The sequence below is a fragment of the Cavia porcellus genome, unplaced genomic scaffold (genome assembly GCF_034190915.1).
Source record: "Cavia porcellus strain 051 isolate PalLab524CR breed Dunkin Hartley unplaced genomic scaffold, mCavPor4.1 scaffold_8, whole genome shotgun sequence".
NCBI lineage: Eukaryota > Metazoa > Chordata > Mammalia > Rodentia > Caviidae > Cavia > Cavia porcellus.
In genome coordinates this window covers 2,729,109-2,745,003 of record NW_026947491.1, presented here as the reverse complement: position 1 = coordinate 2,745,003, position 15,895 = coordinate 2,729,109, and the positions used below count along the sequence as shown (strand labels likewise).

The following is a 15,895-nucleotide window of genomic DNA, read 5'->3' as shown; positions in this document are numbered from 1 at the left end:
TTCTTTTGTGTTTTAGGAACATTATAATGACTGAAGGAATGTGTTTTCACAATATTTGATAAAGCCACAAATTGTGACGACAAAGTTTGTTTTCTGTAGGTTTTATTTGTTGCATACTTTGACTTAAAAATAAATTTTTATATTCAAACCACAGATGTTGATACTTTTCATAAATACTTGTTACTTTTACGATGTGCTACCTTCATAAGACTTGGGTTGATGTATTTTACCGTCAGCACTACAAAACATAGTATAGTGTAATATTAGAGGGTAATGGTTCATTTCTACATAAACTGCAACTCTTATTAATAAGCAGACATCTGGAATAGAGCTTGAATAATTAGTGTTAACTTTTTAATTTCACCTGAACAGCACTGTAAATATAAAGTCTAAAGATGAGTTTAAGTGGCTTCAGGAGTAAAATTCAGCTAATTCTATATTCTTTTTCAAATGTCATTTATCAGATACAGTTTTGAAATGTTAATCAAATAAAAGTTATCTGGATTTCTGAATATTCATAATTTTGTTACCTAGGGAAGGGAGTGTTGGGAGTTTAAATGCTAGCCCTAGATTTTAAAATCCCCTCAGCACTTGGTTGAAATACCAAAAATGTTTCCCAAAAGTGAAGAGTTGTAAGTTATCTCAAGGTGCTTAGATAGAGTAGGTTAAGTTTCTCAGTGACAAGAGAATTGAGGTATTTACTGTGGAGTATAATTCTCACAGATATACTTTCAGTTGAGTATATGGTTTTTAAAATAATCTTTACACAGATTGACTACATTAAAATAATGTAAGAGACAAATCTGTGTTATATAAGAATCCTACAGTTGGGCTTTGCATCCCTGGTAACATCCTGCTTGGAGTTTTAGTTTAAAAAAAAAAAAAAAAAAAACACTATATGTAGCAAGGAAAAGTTGCTTTTTTAATTTTATCACTTTGATCAGTATGGTTTTTCTTTTCCAAATTGGCTAATGGATCAAAATGAAGCCTGTCAATGTTAATTCACTTACTGAACTCATTACTTGTTTTGCTAGAAATGTTATGTAATAAATGTCAATGTGGGCAATAATTTTAAAAAAGTGAAGTTTGTAGAAACAAAGCACAAACAATATTCCTCTCTGAGTGTTGCAAACATGATCAAATCCACATTTCCTAAGAAGGTTGAACACGTGTATTATTTCTTCAATGACTACAATTACTGACTATCTCACAAGAATACTTTCCTAAATGGTGGCATAAGAAGTTGCAATAACAAAGAACTTAACCCCTCTCCACTGTGACACAACATGGGCAAGGACAGTCACCCTGGCTGCAGCTCTGATGCAGACTATGCCACAGAAAAATGTGAGAGACCAGGCAACCTGGACTAAGTGTGGACTGAGGTAGAGCTTACTGAACACTAAGATCACTAGAGGTAGACAGCGTCTTTGGAGTTAAAGTTAGTATCCATAAGGTAGAAAGTGTACACAGCAAAAATTTCTTTGAAAAGCTGTTCAATAAATACTCAGTACAACCTACATAGCTCCGTGTCATCACTCCTATACACTACCATGATTGTAACACACAGCATTATCAGGACTCTGGTGCCACTTTTGGTTTTACATTACTGTAGAACTCTCCCCATAGAGTTTTGAACTGGAGAAAGAAGGGGAGAAACAGGAGCTCGATTTAATCTAGATGGATTAAAAGCCTGTTTTGCAACTCCATGATTCATATTTCAGTTACCTAATTTTTTGTGTATGTGGAACCTAAGCCTTTTCAAATTTTATAAAAAGTAAAACCTTTTACTGAAAATCAAATTCTTCAATAATGCAATTTGCAATCATGGAAATGTATACAATGAAATCAAGTCTAAATAATTTAATCAACACAATTTCTATAAAAGTACTGCAAGCTCATTAAAACTTAAGCTGAATTACTTTGCTAATAATGTGTCAAAACTGTTTTCTAGCCAATAGCAATTTTTTCTGAAATTTTTACATAGATTTCTATTTGTGTATTTTACCTTTAAATCGTAAGAAAATGGAAATATTATACAACATAAATTCAATAATGCTTTTATATTTCTCAATTTTTAAGAACTTCAATGTGGTAAAATAGAATGAAGTATTCTAGCCAAATGACATTCTTACTAATTATAACCATTAATGTTTCTGATTATGAAAAAATGGTCAAGATAAGTGTTTAATGATGAAAAGCTAGAGACTGATAATTTTCCTATAAAGAAATGAGGATGGCCTCAAAAACAATCTTTGTGTTTTTTTTTTTTTTTTTTGGTCTTTTTTGTTTTTATCGGTACCAGGGATCGAACTCACGACTGCCTGCTTGCAAGGTAGGCGCTTATGCCACTGAGCTAAATCCCCAGCCCCTCAAAAACAATCTTAAAAGTCTCTTTTGGGTAAGAAAAGCTAAAAGGAAAAATACAGTAGTCTGAAAATGGATCCAGATCTTTGCTAAAGCAAAACAAATCAAACCAACAACACAGCTTCTTAACTAGTTTACAAAACCATGTGAAATTTACAGTGTGGCTAGGATACAAGGAGGCAAACTGAAGAGTGGCTTTCAGTGGGAACAATGAAACAGGACAGCATTGAAATATCACTGCATCTGATCTCTCAAAGGACAAGCAGGAAAGTGTGTGGTTCTATAGGAGGCTGGGAGCACCTGGAGATTAATCTGTGTTTTCTTTAAGACAGAGTACTAGTTTATTATATACTCATTTTTAACTTATCACTGTAACACAATCCACACTTAAAAACAGGATTTTTGGATTTCATTTCTAGAGACATACTTAATTTCAGGCCCATGAATTACATCAGTGTCTGGATTCTTTTGTTTGTTTTTGTCTTTTTGCAACAGGGTCTCACTATACAGTAAGGCTTAAGCTCACTGTGTAGCCCAGGTTTGTTTCAAACTCATCACCATGCTCCTCAGCCTCCCAAGTACTGAGATCACAGGTATGTACACCACAACCAGCTAAGTGTCTGGATACATTTTTATAATTGTTTTTTCTCCTAAATAATATGAAGAAGTTGAATGAAAAGGAAGTACAAAAGAACTGAAAGCTTGAATCAAAAGGAGTCAAAGGAACCATTTAATATACTCCAGGAAACATTATTACAGTAACTCAAGCCTCTGAAAGAAAAAACTCCAACAATATTAATAAATGATATACTGTGACTTTTCCACTACATAAAACTGCTATTTGAAAATTTAAACAGGAAACCTACTTGACTTGTTTACAATATTTTTCAAAAAATCTAACTTTTAAAGGAGGGAAAAATTTCAACATTAATCAGTTTAATTATCCTCAGCATGAAATAATGTGTCCACAATTCACCAGCAAGTGGATACCAATGTGAAGAGTAAAGCCCAAATCTTGAGATACCTGGCACCACTCTTTACACCACAGTTCAACTTTTTCAGTCTACCCTTCCCAAAACAGAAACACAAAATTCTGTGTTTAACCATCTCTGTGTTTGAGTTCCATATAACTCTCGTAGTACTTCATGAAGTTATTTTAAAAAAAAAAACCTTGGACATAGGCTATAGACAAATATAACACAAAATTCCACGTTTTAAAAAGCATTTTGTGGCATTTTAACACAAAAGAGTATCACTCACATTGAGATTATGAGCTCCAATCTCATATTCAGTTTTCTTCCTACTTCTTAAGCCAATTTGCTTATAGGGCTAAGAATCCATAAACCTTTATGCTTGTCTATCTTCTCTTCTCAGAGAAATGTAGAATTAATTATTCATGATTCTAAATATGGTCTTCTGGAAAAAGTATCTTTTAATCTCATTGGTCTACTACTCAGCCTGGGAGCAAGTAATATTGAATTCCACTGCAATGCTTTGATCTAATTATCCAGTATCATTTTTAAATGCTTTAGGGATTTTGGGGAGATCTTTTTTGACTGGAAAAGGCTCTAATATTTTGACCTTTCAGTGTGTAAAACATTAACTCAATTTTATTTTTACTGTTAACCAAAAAAAAATGCTCGCTCGCTCTCTCTCTCCCTCCCTCTCTCCCTCTTTTTGGACCAGATATCAAACCCAAGACCTCGTGCTTGCCAGGCAGGCGTTTACACCACTGAGCTAAATCCCCAGCAAAAATGCCATCTCTTATGTCTGGGGTTTTTCTTTTTGTTTTGTTTTGGTTTGTTTTTGAGACAGTGTCTCATTATGTAGTTCAGGCTGGCCTTGAGTTCACTTAATAGCGCAGGTAACGATCCTCCTGCCTCGACCTTCTGAGTACTGGGATTACAGGCATGTGCCACCAAACCCAGTTGCTCTTATGTCTGTTTTGATATGCTTCCAAAAGATGGGGCTATAGAGTCCCTGATCCAGGTCTACTAACTGAATCAAGACTGACTGCAGCAGCAGAGAGCCGGTATTTTTGAAGCTACTAGCCATCTCTTAAAACAACAGACACACCAAAGAACACAGTAGGCAAGTATAAAGAACACCTAGCGAACTACACAAAGTTTGTAAGTGAGGAGTACTGTAGATGGTCCAAGGACAGAAACAATACCAATAGGTTTCCTAATACATACATACATACATACATACACACACACATACACACACACACACACATACCCAAGTTTTGAAAGTGGAATCCAGGGCTTTCTCACTGAGCTACAGTCCCAGATTCTCTCATTTTCTTTGAGGCAAGGTCTTACTAAGTCACCCAGGCTGGGCTCAAATATGTGATCCTTCTGCCTCAGCCTTTCAGAGTTCTGGCATTACAGCCCAAGCTGGAGTACTTTTTGAAATGTAGCAAATACAATAACCACTCCCTCATAAAAGACAGCATGTAAAAAGAATTAAATCTAGTTCTATAAAGATATTGGATACTCTTATTTTCATAAAAATAAATTAATCTCCTTTTCCTTTAAACAGTTTATGTATGAAAGAAATCACTTATTCAGCCAAATTATTTTTACAGTTCCAACCAAAAGTTCGTAAGAAAACTTACTCTAGAGGAGTCATAGGAGGGGCTTGGTTGACCACTTGTTCCCCAAGATGATGTACCTCCGCGTTCATCCATACCTAAGAGAAAATAAAAGAGAAAAGTAACATTTTGATCAACATTTTTGGTGTGGTACAGCAGAGGTGTTAAATATAGGGCCGGGGCTATGGCTCAGAGGCACAAGGGCCTACCTGTTAAGCATAAGGTCCTGAGTTTGATTCCCAGTATCAAAAAAAGATATAGGTATAAGGTATCTATATGAATTATCAAACTACAAATACTTACTTGTTACTACCCAAGTCTGCCTCTGTTCCCACTCACAGTTGCTTCTATTAACGGATGAACCCCAAGCTTTCTCCAGGTTAGCACTGCCTATATGATGCTTTTTTTTTTTTTTTTTTTTTTTTTTTTTGTCTTTTTCTTTTTTGTCGGTACCGGGGATCAAACTAATAACCACACACTTGCAAGGCAGGCGCTTATGCCATTGAGCTAAATCCCCAGGCCAATTACTGCCTATATGAAAATAGTGAAGAATCTAGCTCTTATACTAACTTAAAAACACAAGTCAAGCCATTCAATTTAATAAAATTAGTCTCAGAACAGTAGATATTCGTAACTAAAACACATTAAGTCAAACTACACCAAAACTCTATCAAATCAACATTAGTTATACTGAAACTGATCAATACGAAAATTTATTTGAATAATTCTATAGTTCCACTAAAATTGTATGTAATACCATTCCAAGTATAAAGATGTTATGAAAGCTGCAAAGAAAAAACTCAAAATGAGAAAAGACCAATAACCATTACCCAAAGCCTATTCACTGTGTTCCTTAATCAACCTTCTGAAACTTGGGCTGCGTTATTTTCATTTCTCTGTCAGACCCCAGAAAAAGTTTGAAGAGTTGGAGCTCTCTCGATCCTGTGATTTCTACTTTTTCTGTTTTGAAGACTCCAGTGTTTTTCTATTCTTGATTTGTAAGAGTACAATTTCTCTTTAGAGCTTCTTTCCATGATAAATATAACATTGATTGCGTGTTTGTGTCTTACGTGTATGCCAAACTCTTACAAGTTACAATAACAATGCCCTGTTAAGTTAGAATCTTTCTCCTTTTCTGAGTATTCCCAGAAGTCCTCTGTAGTTTAGATGAGAATGTGGTGAAATAAAATTCACAACTGCTCCAGTAACTTGCCACAGTTCAGAGGCCTCCTTAATAGAAGAGAACTGCCAACTGGACAGACATATAAAAAAAAGCAGGAAAAGGGAGGGGGTCAAGTAGGTTGTCCTAATTATTGATCTACTTATTAGGATCTTTATTCTTTTTATGAACCTGTACTTCTTGTATCAAGTGATTATTATACATTTTAATAGCTTTTTAGAAAAGAGTTAATATGAAATATATTTAATACAGCAGTCCCCTGGAGCTGCAGTTTCATTTACTCTGGTCAACTGCAGCTGAAAATGTTAAATGGAAAATTCTACAATAATTTATTAATTTTAAATAGCATCTATTATACTACATTAATAAAATTTTTAACATTATTATTGTTTCAATCTCTTACTGTGCACAATTTTTAAATTCACCTTTATCACAGGTATGCATTTACAGGGAAAAACAGTACATGAGAGTCTTGGTGTTTTCCACAATTTCAAGCACCTGTGGGGGATTGGAAGAGGAACTCTGCAGATAAGGGAAGACTACTATACAGATATTTCAGGCACAATCCAAGTGAACCACAAGCTTTGCAAACAGGTATTATGCATAAAAATAAAAGAGAATGCTTTATTTATTGTTGGATAATTCTTACTAAACTTCTAAACTTAAAGATTTTACAAGTGTAGGTAGAGTATATAAAAACATACTTTGTTAACATCTTTCCTGTATCACTAGCCTCATGAAAACTATTTTATAAGCATTTTCTTTGTGATCAACACTGTATAATAGTAGACAGAATTCCTATGACATCCAGTCAAAGACAAAAACTATTATTAACCTTCAAAATTCACTCATATGCAGTAATTCATAAAATTACAAATTTTGCAAGAAGTTGTATTTGCAAAATAAATTGTATTTTCCTTGATCAATGATAAACTTATTTTGATGAATCCTGCCCTAATGAAAATAGTAAGACCTCATTTCTTTTCATGATTGTATTTTCTTTTAGCAAATGGTTAATAAATATGAGGTTTCTGAGTTATTTTAAAAGAAAGCATAGAAGAGATGGGCACTAACTACAGGTAACCTCAGACAAAATTTAAGAGAAACACAAAAAACTATGAAAACACACAATTTTCACCATGTAACTCTAATTCCACAAAATAAAGAAAAGAATACATTAACTAAGTAAGATGGTATTTAATTAGGTAATTAAGCCACTAACTAAAGAGTACTATCTACCACTGCTATTGGACATGGCAAGGAGTTCAAAGGGTGCTACAGAACCAAGGCACTGGCTAGGTTTTAAACCAAGCGCTCTGTAGTTTCATTGTTAACATATCTAGACTGAGTAAAAGGTCGTGGCTGGCACTGACAAAGGCAAAAGTCATTTTTCTGTATCAATGAGTCTTTTCTGCTAAGACAATGGCTGTACAAACAGAAAAGTGACAGGAACAATAAACCTTCCACAGCTTCAGCCTTTAACACCAAAGCAAGCAGAACAAACTTTAACACAGAAGACAACCTTAACACAAACATTATACAAATCGATCAAAATCTGAAAAACAAGAACGGATACTATAGTTGCAATACAGTGATGGTGGAGGGAGCATTTTGTTTATATCTAAAATATAAAATTCTCATACACTTTCCTTTCATTCCTTCTAGTATGTAAGTATCAATTCAAAATTTTAGCTAGTTCCTTGATACATAAGTTTAAATGACAGATATAATAAAGTTAAACAATGATTAAGCGGTACAAACACTCTTGAGTCTTGTTTGACATTGTAATAAATTATTTCTTTTCAATCAAATTCAAAAGGGTAATTAAGATGTAAATATTCCTTCCCTTCGAAAGCTTTTATTTTGAAGAGAATAAAACAATTCTCTTATTTGAACAAAATAAAACAATGTACGTGATATAGGACCTTTAAAAAAGATAAAAGGAAATCAATAATGGCTGCTATAATCTTTTAAAAATAAAACACCTAGTTTTTCTGAATGGAACCAGTTAGATAAAACCCAACATATTTTTATTTCATGTGTCCCATTGTTGAAATTGTATCGCTTTAAATATTTCCAGGAAAGAACAAATATTAAGTTGTGCTTCATTTTTAAAAACAACCACATGTGAATTTAAAGGAAACAAACTGCCTCTTTTATAAAAACATTTAATTTTTAGAAGTAACCAAGCAAATTTGATTTAGTGCATTTCTGGGCAGTTCCCAAGACTGAGTTGAAGAAAGAATAAAAGGTAGAAACCAGATTTTCAAAGTGCCAGTGAAACTCTTGAAAAATGAGACAAACCTCTTGCTTACCCAGGTTCATGAAAAACTCACATCAGTCTGCCTAAACTCACATCAGTCTGCCTGCTGCTTTTTCACTGCCACTACCACCTGTTCTTGCTAAGAGCACACTTTCCTAAAGTCACTCCTAAAGCTGCTGCACAGCTTCTACCCCACTCATTTCCCTTGACCATGCTAGCAAAGAGCCTACAGGCTTCTCTGTTTCTAGCAAAAACTACAAAAGTCTGAGTACACAAGGCATCCATCAAGGTTTGGTGAGGCTCAAATAAGGTCTGCCTGGAGGGAAAAGGGATGACTCAAGTGACCTCCTTTCTTCTCCCCCTGGCCACTGCCAGACCTACAGCCAAAGCCCCTATAAACAGAGAAGCAGAACTACAATTGGGAAAATATTTCAGGCAGCAGCAGAGAGTGTCTCAAGCTGACAACCAATGAAAGGAAGAAAAGAGAGGAACACAGGATGTCCCTACAGCAAACAAAGGCAATAAAGCCAGTACGGCCGTGCTGCTTACGTATCACACATAAGAGTCTCTCCCCACAAAAAAGGAGTCAATATAGATAAAACTGGGAGGGAGAGCATGGGACACTGCTCACACATACCCACCTAACCCTCCACATATACATAGCCTTTCCTGTGTGAAATCAAATTTTGTACTCCAGAGCAGGTAAAATGTACTCCAAAAATATCAAATTCCAGCACTGTCATAAAGGAAAGATAATCTACTTCACAGGATTACCATCTGTTGTAAGAGGATTCAATAAATGGTTTAATAAAAGAAATCTGATTGGAGATAACTATATCAGAAGACCAATGTTATGAATGTGCCTGTATTCAATAGTTTTATTCAGTTTTATTTGTGGAATAATGATACTCCTTTAGATAAGACTTAAAAGCTGCAATCAATTGTAAATTAATATACATCTAAAAACCTACACGTTTTTAAAAATTTCAGATACACATAAGATAATCTACCAGTGTTTTTCCAGATGTTCCCTGTGACACAGGACCATATAAACATAATAATAAATTTTTATTATGCTATACATTAAAACAAATGGAAAAAGCTAGGGAAATAGAAGATATGCTGCTTGATATGAAGAGTACAATACTAGTTATAAAATTTTCCTTAACTTACTGGAGATTTTATACAATAAATTGCCAATTAAAGTGGTCTAATTTTAAAAACAAAACGAAACAGAAAAACATATATGTAAGAAAAATAAGCCTGGTAAAAGATTAGAAGAAACCACCTTTTAAGGCCATTCATTAAAACTAAAGTAAAAATCTGTTTGGCATTGTTGAGAAAAAAGATTTACAAATACAGATGTCCCATCAAGGTCTTTCATGTCAGCAGAGTATAATGAAGTACTGAACATATGGTTAATTTCAACTAGAAAATGATTTATTCTCAAAATAATTTTCAAACAGGTTTTGCTAATTGTTATCATCCACATCACTCTATGTTATAAATGCCATCAAAAGACATAACTAAACAGAAAAGGCTAGTGACTAAGTCAAAAAATAAGAATACAGAGCTTAAACAAAACACAAGGTCTATCTGTTTAAGAAAAACTGGAAATTATCTGGTGGAAACTGTCCACTGAGCTGATACAGAGTCTGCTCTGTTGTGAAGATGTTCCAATCCTGACAAAATCTCTTCAGCTGTCTCGGAAGCCCCCCCACCCCCCGAACTAGCAGTCAGGCTTCTGGGGAAAAGGAAAGACACTTCACTGCCCCTTAGTCTGAATGTCAAAGCCCTGCCCTTCAGCACCAAGACCACCCAATTTGTGCCCAGTCACTGAGAGCACAGAGAAGGACAGCTCTTGACTCTAGACACACCTCACCAAAACATTCCCATCTCAATCCTTCCAAAATACACTTTCATGAGATTTACCTTGTAACCATTTCCCAAATAACTATAGCAAATCATTTTAATGCAATCAAATCACTCTGCCCTGGATTACTGCAGCAGTCTAGTAAAAGAGCTCTTCTTTCTCTTGCCCTTCGTATACAATCTGTACTCTACCAAAAGGAGCTAGAGAGTGGTTTGTAAAAAGTAAAGCAAATCACACCAATCCTGGGCTCAATATCTAGCACTGGTTTCCTATCTCATTCCCAATGATCTACAGTGCTTTATAGGTTGTACCTCTCACTTTCAGACTTTATCTCCTACTCTTTTTTCTCTCAGAAATACTCCATTTCAACCACATGGCCCATGTTTGTGACCAGCACACTACCACCTCCAAGCCTCTGAAATTGTTCTTTCTTCATTAAATGCTTCCCTCCTCAGATAAGCTAAATGGTATTTTGCCTTAATTTACTTCAGGCTATTTGTTAGGTTATTCTTCTCTAGAGAGTGATCAAAATATGTATTGCCAACAACTGAATAATATTTTGAAAATCACAGCAAAAAGCGGTTAAACTGTAAGTAACTAAGAATTAGACATGTAACTATTCTCAAAGAGAAAAGTTTCAACGCTTTAAAAACCACAGTCCCCACTAGCCTTGCAGATTAATCGCATAAATCTTACTATGACTTTGAGATGATCTTGCTCATCAAAGGCCTAAGCAAAATCGTTCTGTGTTTACTACTGTGCAGTATTACTATGGTGGTACAAAATGGCTTTTTAAATTTCAAAATGCACATACTTGGCATTATTTCTACTAATTATCCCACTTGTTCTACATACAGTTCCCTGGCATACAAGTCTCATACATTGCTTTACTCTTCTATTCTGCTCACTCTATTTCACACTAAACATTACCAACACACATATCTTAATATAAATTCAGGCTGAATCAAACGTATTCACTCCTCAAGCATGGTCCTCTTCCACTCTGGGAATAATGTTCACACTTCTGAGTATGGCATCCTTCAAGGAGTTTCAATTTATCTTTGTTCCTCAGTATCTTCCTGGATCCCATCACTCCATTCTCACTAGGCCATCCAATACTCTGAACACTTGTCATGCATTCATATGCTACTTCCACTATTTTCCAACCCTAGAATGTCCCCCTACTCTTCCACCTATTGTCTGTCCACCTCGTTTCTTCACTTGCTTCCTCCTTTCATCCTTTTCCTTCCTCTCCTATCTCCTCCCTCCTTCTTTCCCTCACTTCCTGTGTCTCTGCCTTTCCTCCTTCTTCCCTTTCTTTCTGCAGGTTGTTGAGGCTGCACCCAAGGCCTCTGCACTGAGTCACATCCCCAGATCCCTGACAGCTTTTTATTTTGAGAAAGGATCTTGTTAAATCACCAGGCGGTCCAGGCTGGGGCTCCACCTCACACTATCTCTGCTTCAGCTTGTAAAATGACAGGTACAGAAGTCCCCAAACACAAACCAGTTCCATTCCAGAAAGTTCATTCATAAGTCAGAGCCATCGAAAGTCTGACAAAGTGAATCTTATATACCTCTGACACAAATATATAATGTAAAGCATAAAAAACCAAAATGTGAGGTCAGTTTGTTTCTGTACTGTTTCTAAGTCAGGGATTACTGTATAATTATCACACTAATGTTCCCTCCTAAATGAAATGTCTGCTATCAATTGCTTCTAACATAATATTTCCTTAGAAAATAATTTGGTTTGTTATGTCTTCAATACTGATTACTGTTTTCATGTATATTCTATCAGCAAAACTTACAGCAAAGAATATACTTGCTCATCTCTGTGTGGTATTCTACATCTAAATGTTTAATGAATGATTAAGAACATGTAAAGTTAGTGACAGTCATAAATCAGTTTTAGAAAAAGGTTTGAAAGGGGCTGAGGATTTAGCTCAGCGCACAAGCACCTGCCTTGCAAGCACAAGGTCGCGAGTTCAATCCCCGGTACTAATTTAAAAAAAAAAAGTTTAAAAAGAATATAAAAGTGATACCAAACAACTACAATATGTAAATTTTCAAGAATTAGTAAAAGTTTAAAAAAAATTTTTTTTAAGCAGATTACATAGGTATTAAGGAATTCTCAAAAACTGAGCTAGAAAACTCTGCTCCCATTACAGTAAGCTTCTACAAATAGCTACTATGAATTCTGGGAGAGATATACGTATTTGTTCTACATGAATGAACACACACATATAGTTGTCCCTCAGTATCTATGGGGACCTGGTTCCAGAACCCTACAGACATCAAAATCTTCAAATGCTCAAGTCTCATATGAAATCATTACTAGATTACTTATAATACTTACTATAATGCAAATACTATATACATAGTTGCTATAATACACTGGCTCTAAGACAATGGCCAGAATTGACTGACTGGGTGTGTTTGGTAGAAATACGATTTTAAAAAATATTTTTGATCCAGCTGGCTGAATGAAATGCCTTGCAAACAGAATGCTGTGTGTGTGTGTGTGTGTGTGTGTGTGTACACGTATGTACTACAGGAGATATTACAAATGTACTTAATGACCAATGGACATATGCTTGTAATAAATTACAAAAGTGGAAGTCAAAAAGAAAACAAAAATATTTTTCTAAAAAAATAAAATATCTGAAGCCGGGCATAGTGGTACACTCCTGTAATCCCAGCAGTGAGGAGACTGAGGCAGGAGCATTGTTTCAAGTTCAAAACCAGCCTCGCAACAAAGTGAGCCCAAGGCCAGCCTGAACTACATATACATAGTGAGACCCCATCTTAAAAAGACAAAAAAGAAAAAAAATCTGAAATCAAATGCTCTGGGTAGGCTTTAAAGAGAATCGAGATAACAAGGGGAAATAAATTTGATAACAGATCAACAAAAATGATTTAACTGATAGAGAAAAAAATATTAAAAGAAAATGAACAAAGACAGAGTCAGAGACAAAGACAAGAGAGACAGAGAGAGAGGAAACAAAGCCTCAGAGACCTCAAAAGAGATTTTAAAAAGTCAAACATAGTTATAATGAAAGAACAGAGAACAGGGTAGAAAGAAGTACTTAAATTATGGGCCTCCGCAAACCCCAAGTATGATGAAATATATAATTTACCAATGAATGACTACCTGGTAAACCCTAAACCCAAGAAATATGAAGAAGGCCACATGCAGGCACATTATAATCAAGCTACTACAAATAAAAATTTAAGAACAACATCAAAAATGGCCAGAAAGGAACATATTACATGGTGAAGAACAACTCAAACTACTCTATATGCATCTTCAGGAACTGTGGGTGCGTCTTCCAAACATTTGAAGGTCAAGCGGAGCTGGGAAGAGTAAGACTCATGATGCCCTGTAAAAACATTCTTCAGTGACACTTTCAAGCAAAGATTAAAGACTGCATCTCAATGTAACTCAGGTAACGATTACTACTAAAATATGGTCCAGGGGTATAGCTCAGTGCGCAGAGCCTGCCTGGTAATCATGAGTTCCTGAGATCGATTCCCCATAACTACTCCCAAAACACATTGCTGAAGTAAGCTCTTTGGAGGAAGGAAACCATGTTAGCAGAGGAAAACTAGAATTTGAAGAAGAATAAGAAAAAGGATCATTAATAGAATGATTTAAAAGATCATCTTTTGCACTGGGAAAACTGAGGCAGGAGAATCACTATGAATTTAAGGCCAGCCTCAGCTACACTGTGAGTTCAAGGCCTAAAGTGCACGGTGAGATCTTATCTTTTAAAAACAAAAAATCTTTTCAAAATCTAACCACGTCCAATTGTTTAAAGCAAAAATAACATTCTCTGGCTGGAGCAACAGGCATCTAGATGTAATGCACAGGACAACAGCAGCTTAAAGGCACTCAGTAAAGAGACCTACAAGGTAAACTGATCTACAAGGTCAGAAGATTCCTGCGTTTTACATAAAGTGGTAATAGAGTAATTCTAGAGTCTGTAAGAAGTTAATGATGTATTTTTAACACCTCCAGAGATGCTAATGAAAAGAAAAAGAAAAAAATCTAAAAACTGAAAAAGAAAAAAAAAAGGCATTGGTTAAAAGCCAGCTTATTGTAAAACTGCAGTTCTAAAAGAATACAAATCTAAAAGAAAAGAGGTATAGTCAAACAAAATACAGACTGAACAAATAGAAAACAAATAAATTGGAAGACCCAAGTCCAAATACACGATGAAACACTCCATTTGTCTGCAAAGACAGAGAAGACACCAGACCCTTTCCTTCAGGGGAACATAGCTTGGTGCTCTGGGGGTCTGTAGTCCATGCTGCTGCTCTTCTGAACCAGACAGCTGCATCAGGTCTGGTGGATGGAGAAGATGAAAGCTTTATGACTTTAAACAAAAAACAAACAATACTATACCAGTGTGAAAACTGCATATAAGGATTTTCAGTTTGCTTGTTTTTATAGTACCCTTTAGGACCATCAGTCAGTATCAATAAAGCAGTTTCTATATAACTATCAAGTACATTTTAGTGGACTTTTGCTGATTACCTAACACAATTTGCTATTTAAAAACAGCTGTGTGAGCAATTACTATTCTTAACTTAATTCGACAAACAATTCTATTCATTTTCTGTAATGAGGCCCATATACTCCCTACATTCAAGTCTTAGACCATTAATTCCTATAATGGCAATACTGCCTCTCTAAAGGAACTCCAAAAAAATGCTTGTTTTATATTTTTCCTATGTTAAAAAAAACTCTTCCTCTGATACCTTCAAATTATAATTCATTTCTACACTCCACAAAAAAGAATTTTCACACTCACCACTTTCATTCTTAACCATTTACACACTCACTGTTCTCTAGCCTCTTCTCAGACTACACCACCAAAACCAAATGCCAGGTACACAGCAGGCTATAGCAAACAGTTGGTCACAGGACAAAACTGAACTGTTTCAGGGTACCACAGATATCTTAATCATAAACTACAATGGGTGCCCTTCTGGTCTTCATTTCTCAGCTCTCCATATATGAGGCCAACTATCTTTTCGCTGTAAAGGGCCAGGCAATAAACAGTTTAGGCAACTGGGGTGACTGCTCTTCATGCCAAACACTCAGCTCTACTACTGTAGCACAAAAGTAGCCACAGGCAATAGGTAAACAAATAGCTGTGTTCAGATAAATTTTATTTGCAAAAATAGCTATTGGCTGTGATTTGCCTGCCACTGTTTTAGAGCTTCAGATCTTGTTAACCAGTTTGCTTGGCTTAGATTTGCTGATCTGACCTTTGGGCCTCTTCTTCTATATCCTATTACTACTTCTGTTTGGGGGAGGAGGACTGGTATGTCCTACTTTTCTTAGACTGCTCCTTTAGTTTATCATTTGCATGCTCTTTGAATGCTTAATTTCCAAATGCACATTTCCAGCTTTAACTTCAGTTCTGTATTCTAAATCCTGAATCTCCATATTCTTTCTGTATACTTTCATATGAATAACTTCCCATCACCTAAATCTATCAACGTTAAAGGCAAATTCTTCATATTTCCTTCATCTCTCCTATTCCTCTGGGAAAGATTCCAACCTTAATTTGATATTTCTACTACATAACAGCTCATGTTAACCAGCTTCTT

The 15,895-nt window shown here is 35.4% G+C and overlaps 1 protein-coding gene across 8 annotated transcripts in view; it reads right to left on the bottom strand.

The window, feature by feature from the left end:
* Positions 1 to 15,895, bottom strand: part of Tcf12 (transcription factor 12) — a 338,120-nt gene that overhangs the window by 199,842 nt on the left and 122,383 nt on the right. For all 8 annotated transcript variants that reach the window (XM_063254263.1, XM_063254265.1, XM_063254268.1 and 5 more), the window contains exon 4: positions 4,985 to 5,058. In XM_063254263.1, the coding sequence (XP_063110333.1) occupies positions 4,985 to 5,058 (74 nt within the window). The remainder of the gene's footprint in view (positions 1 to 4,984; positions 5,059 to 15,895) is intronic.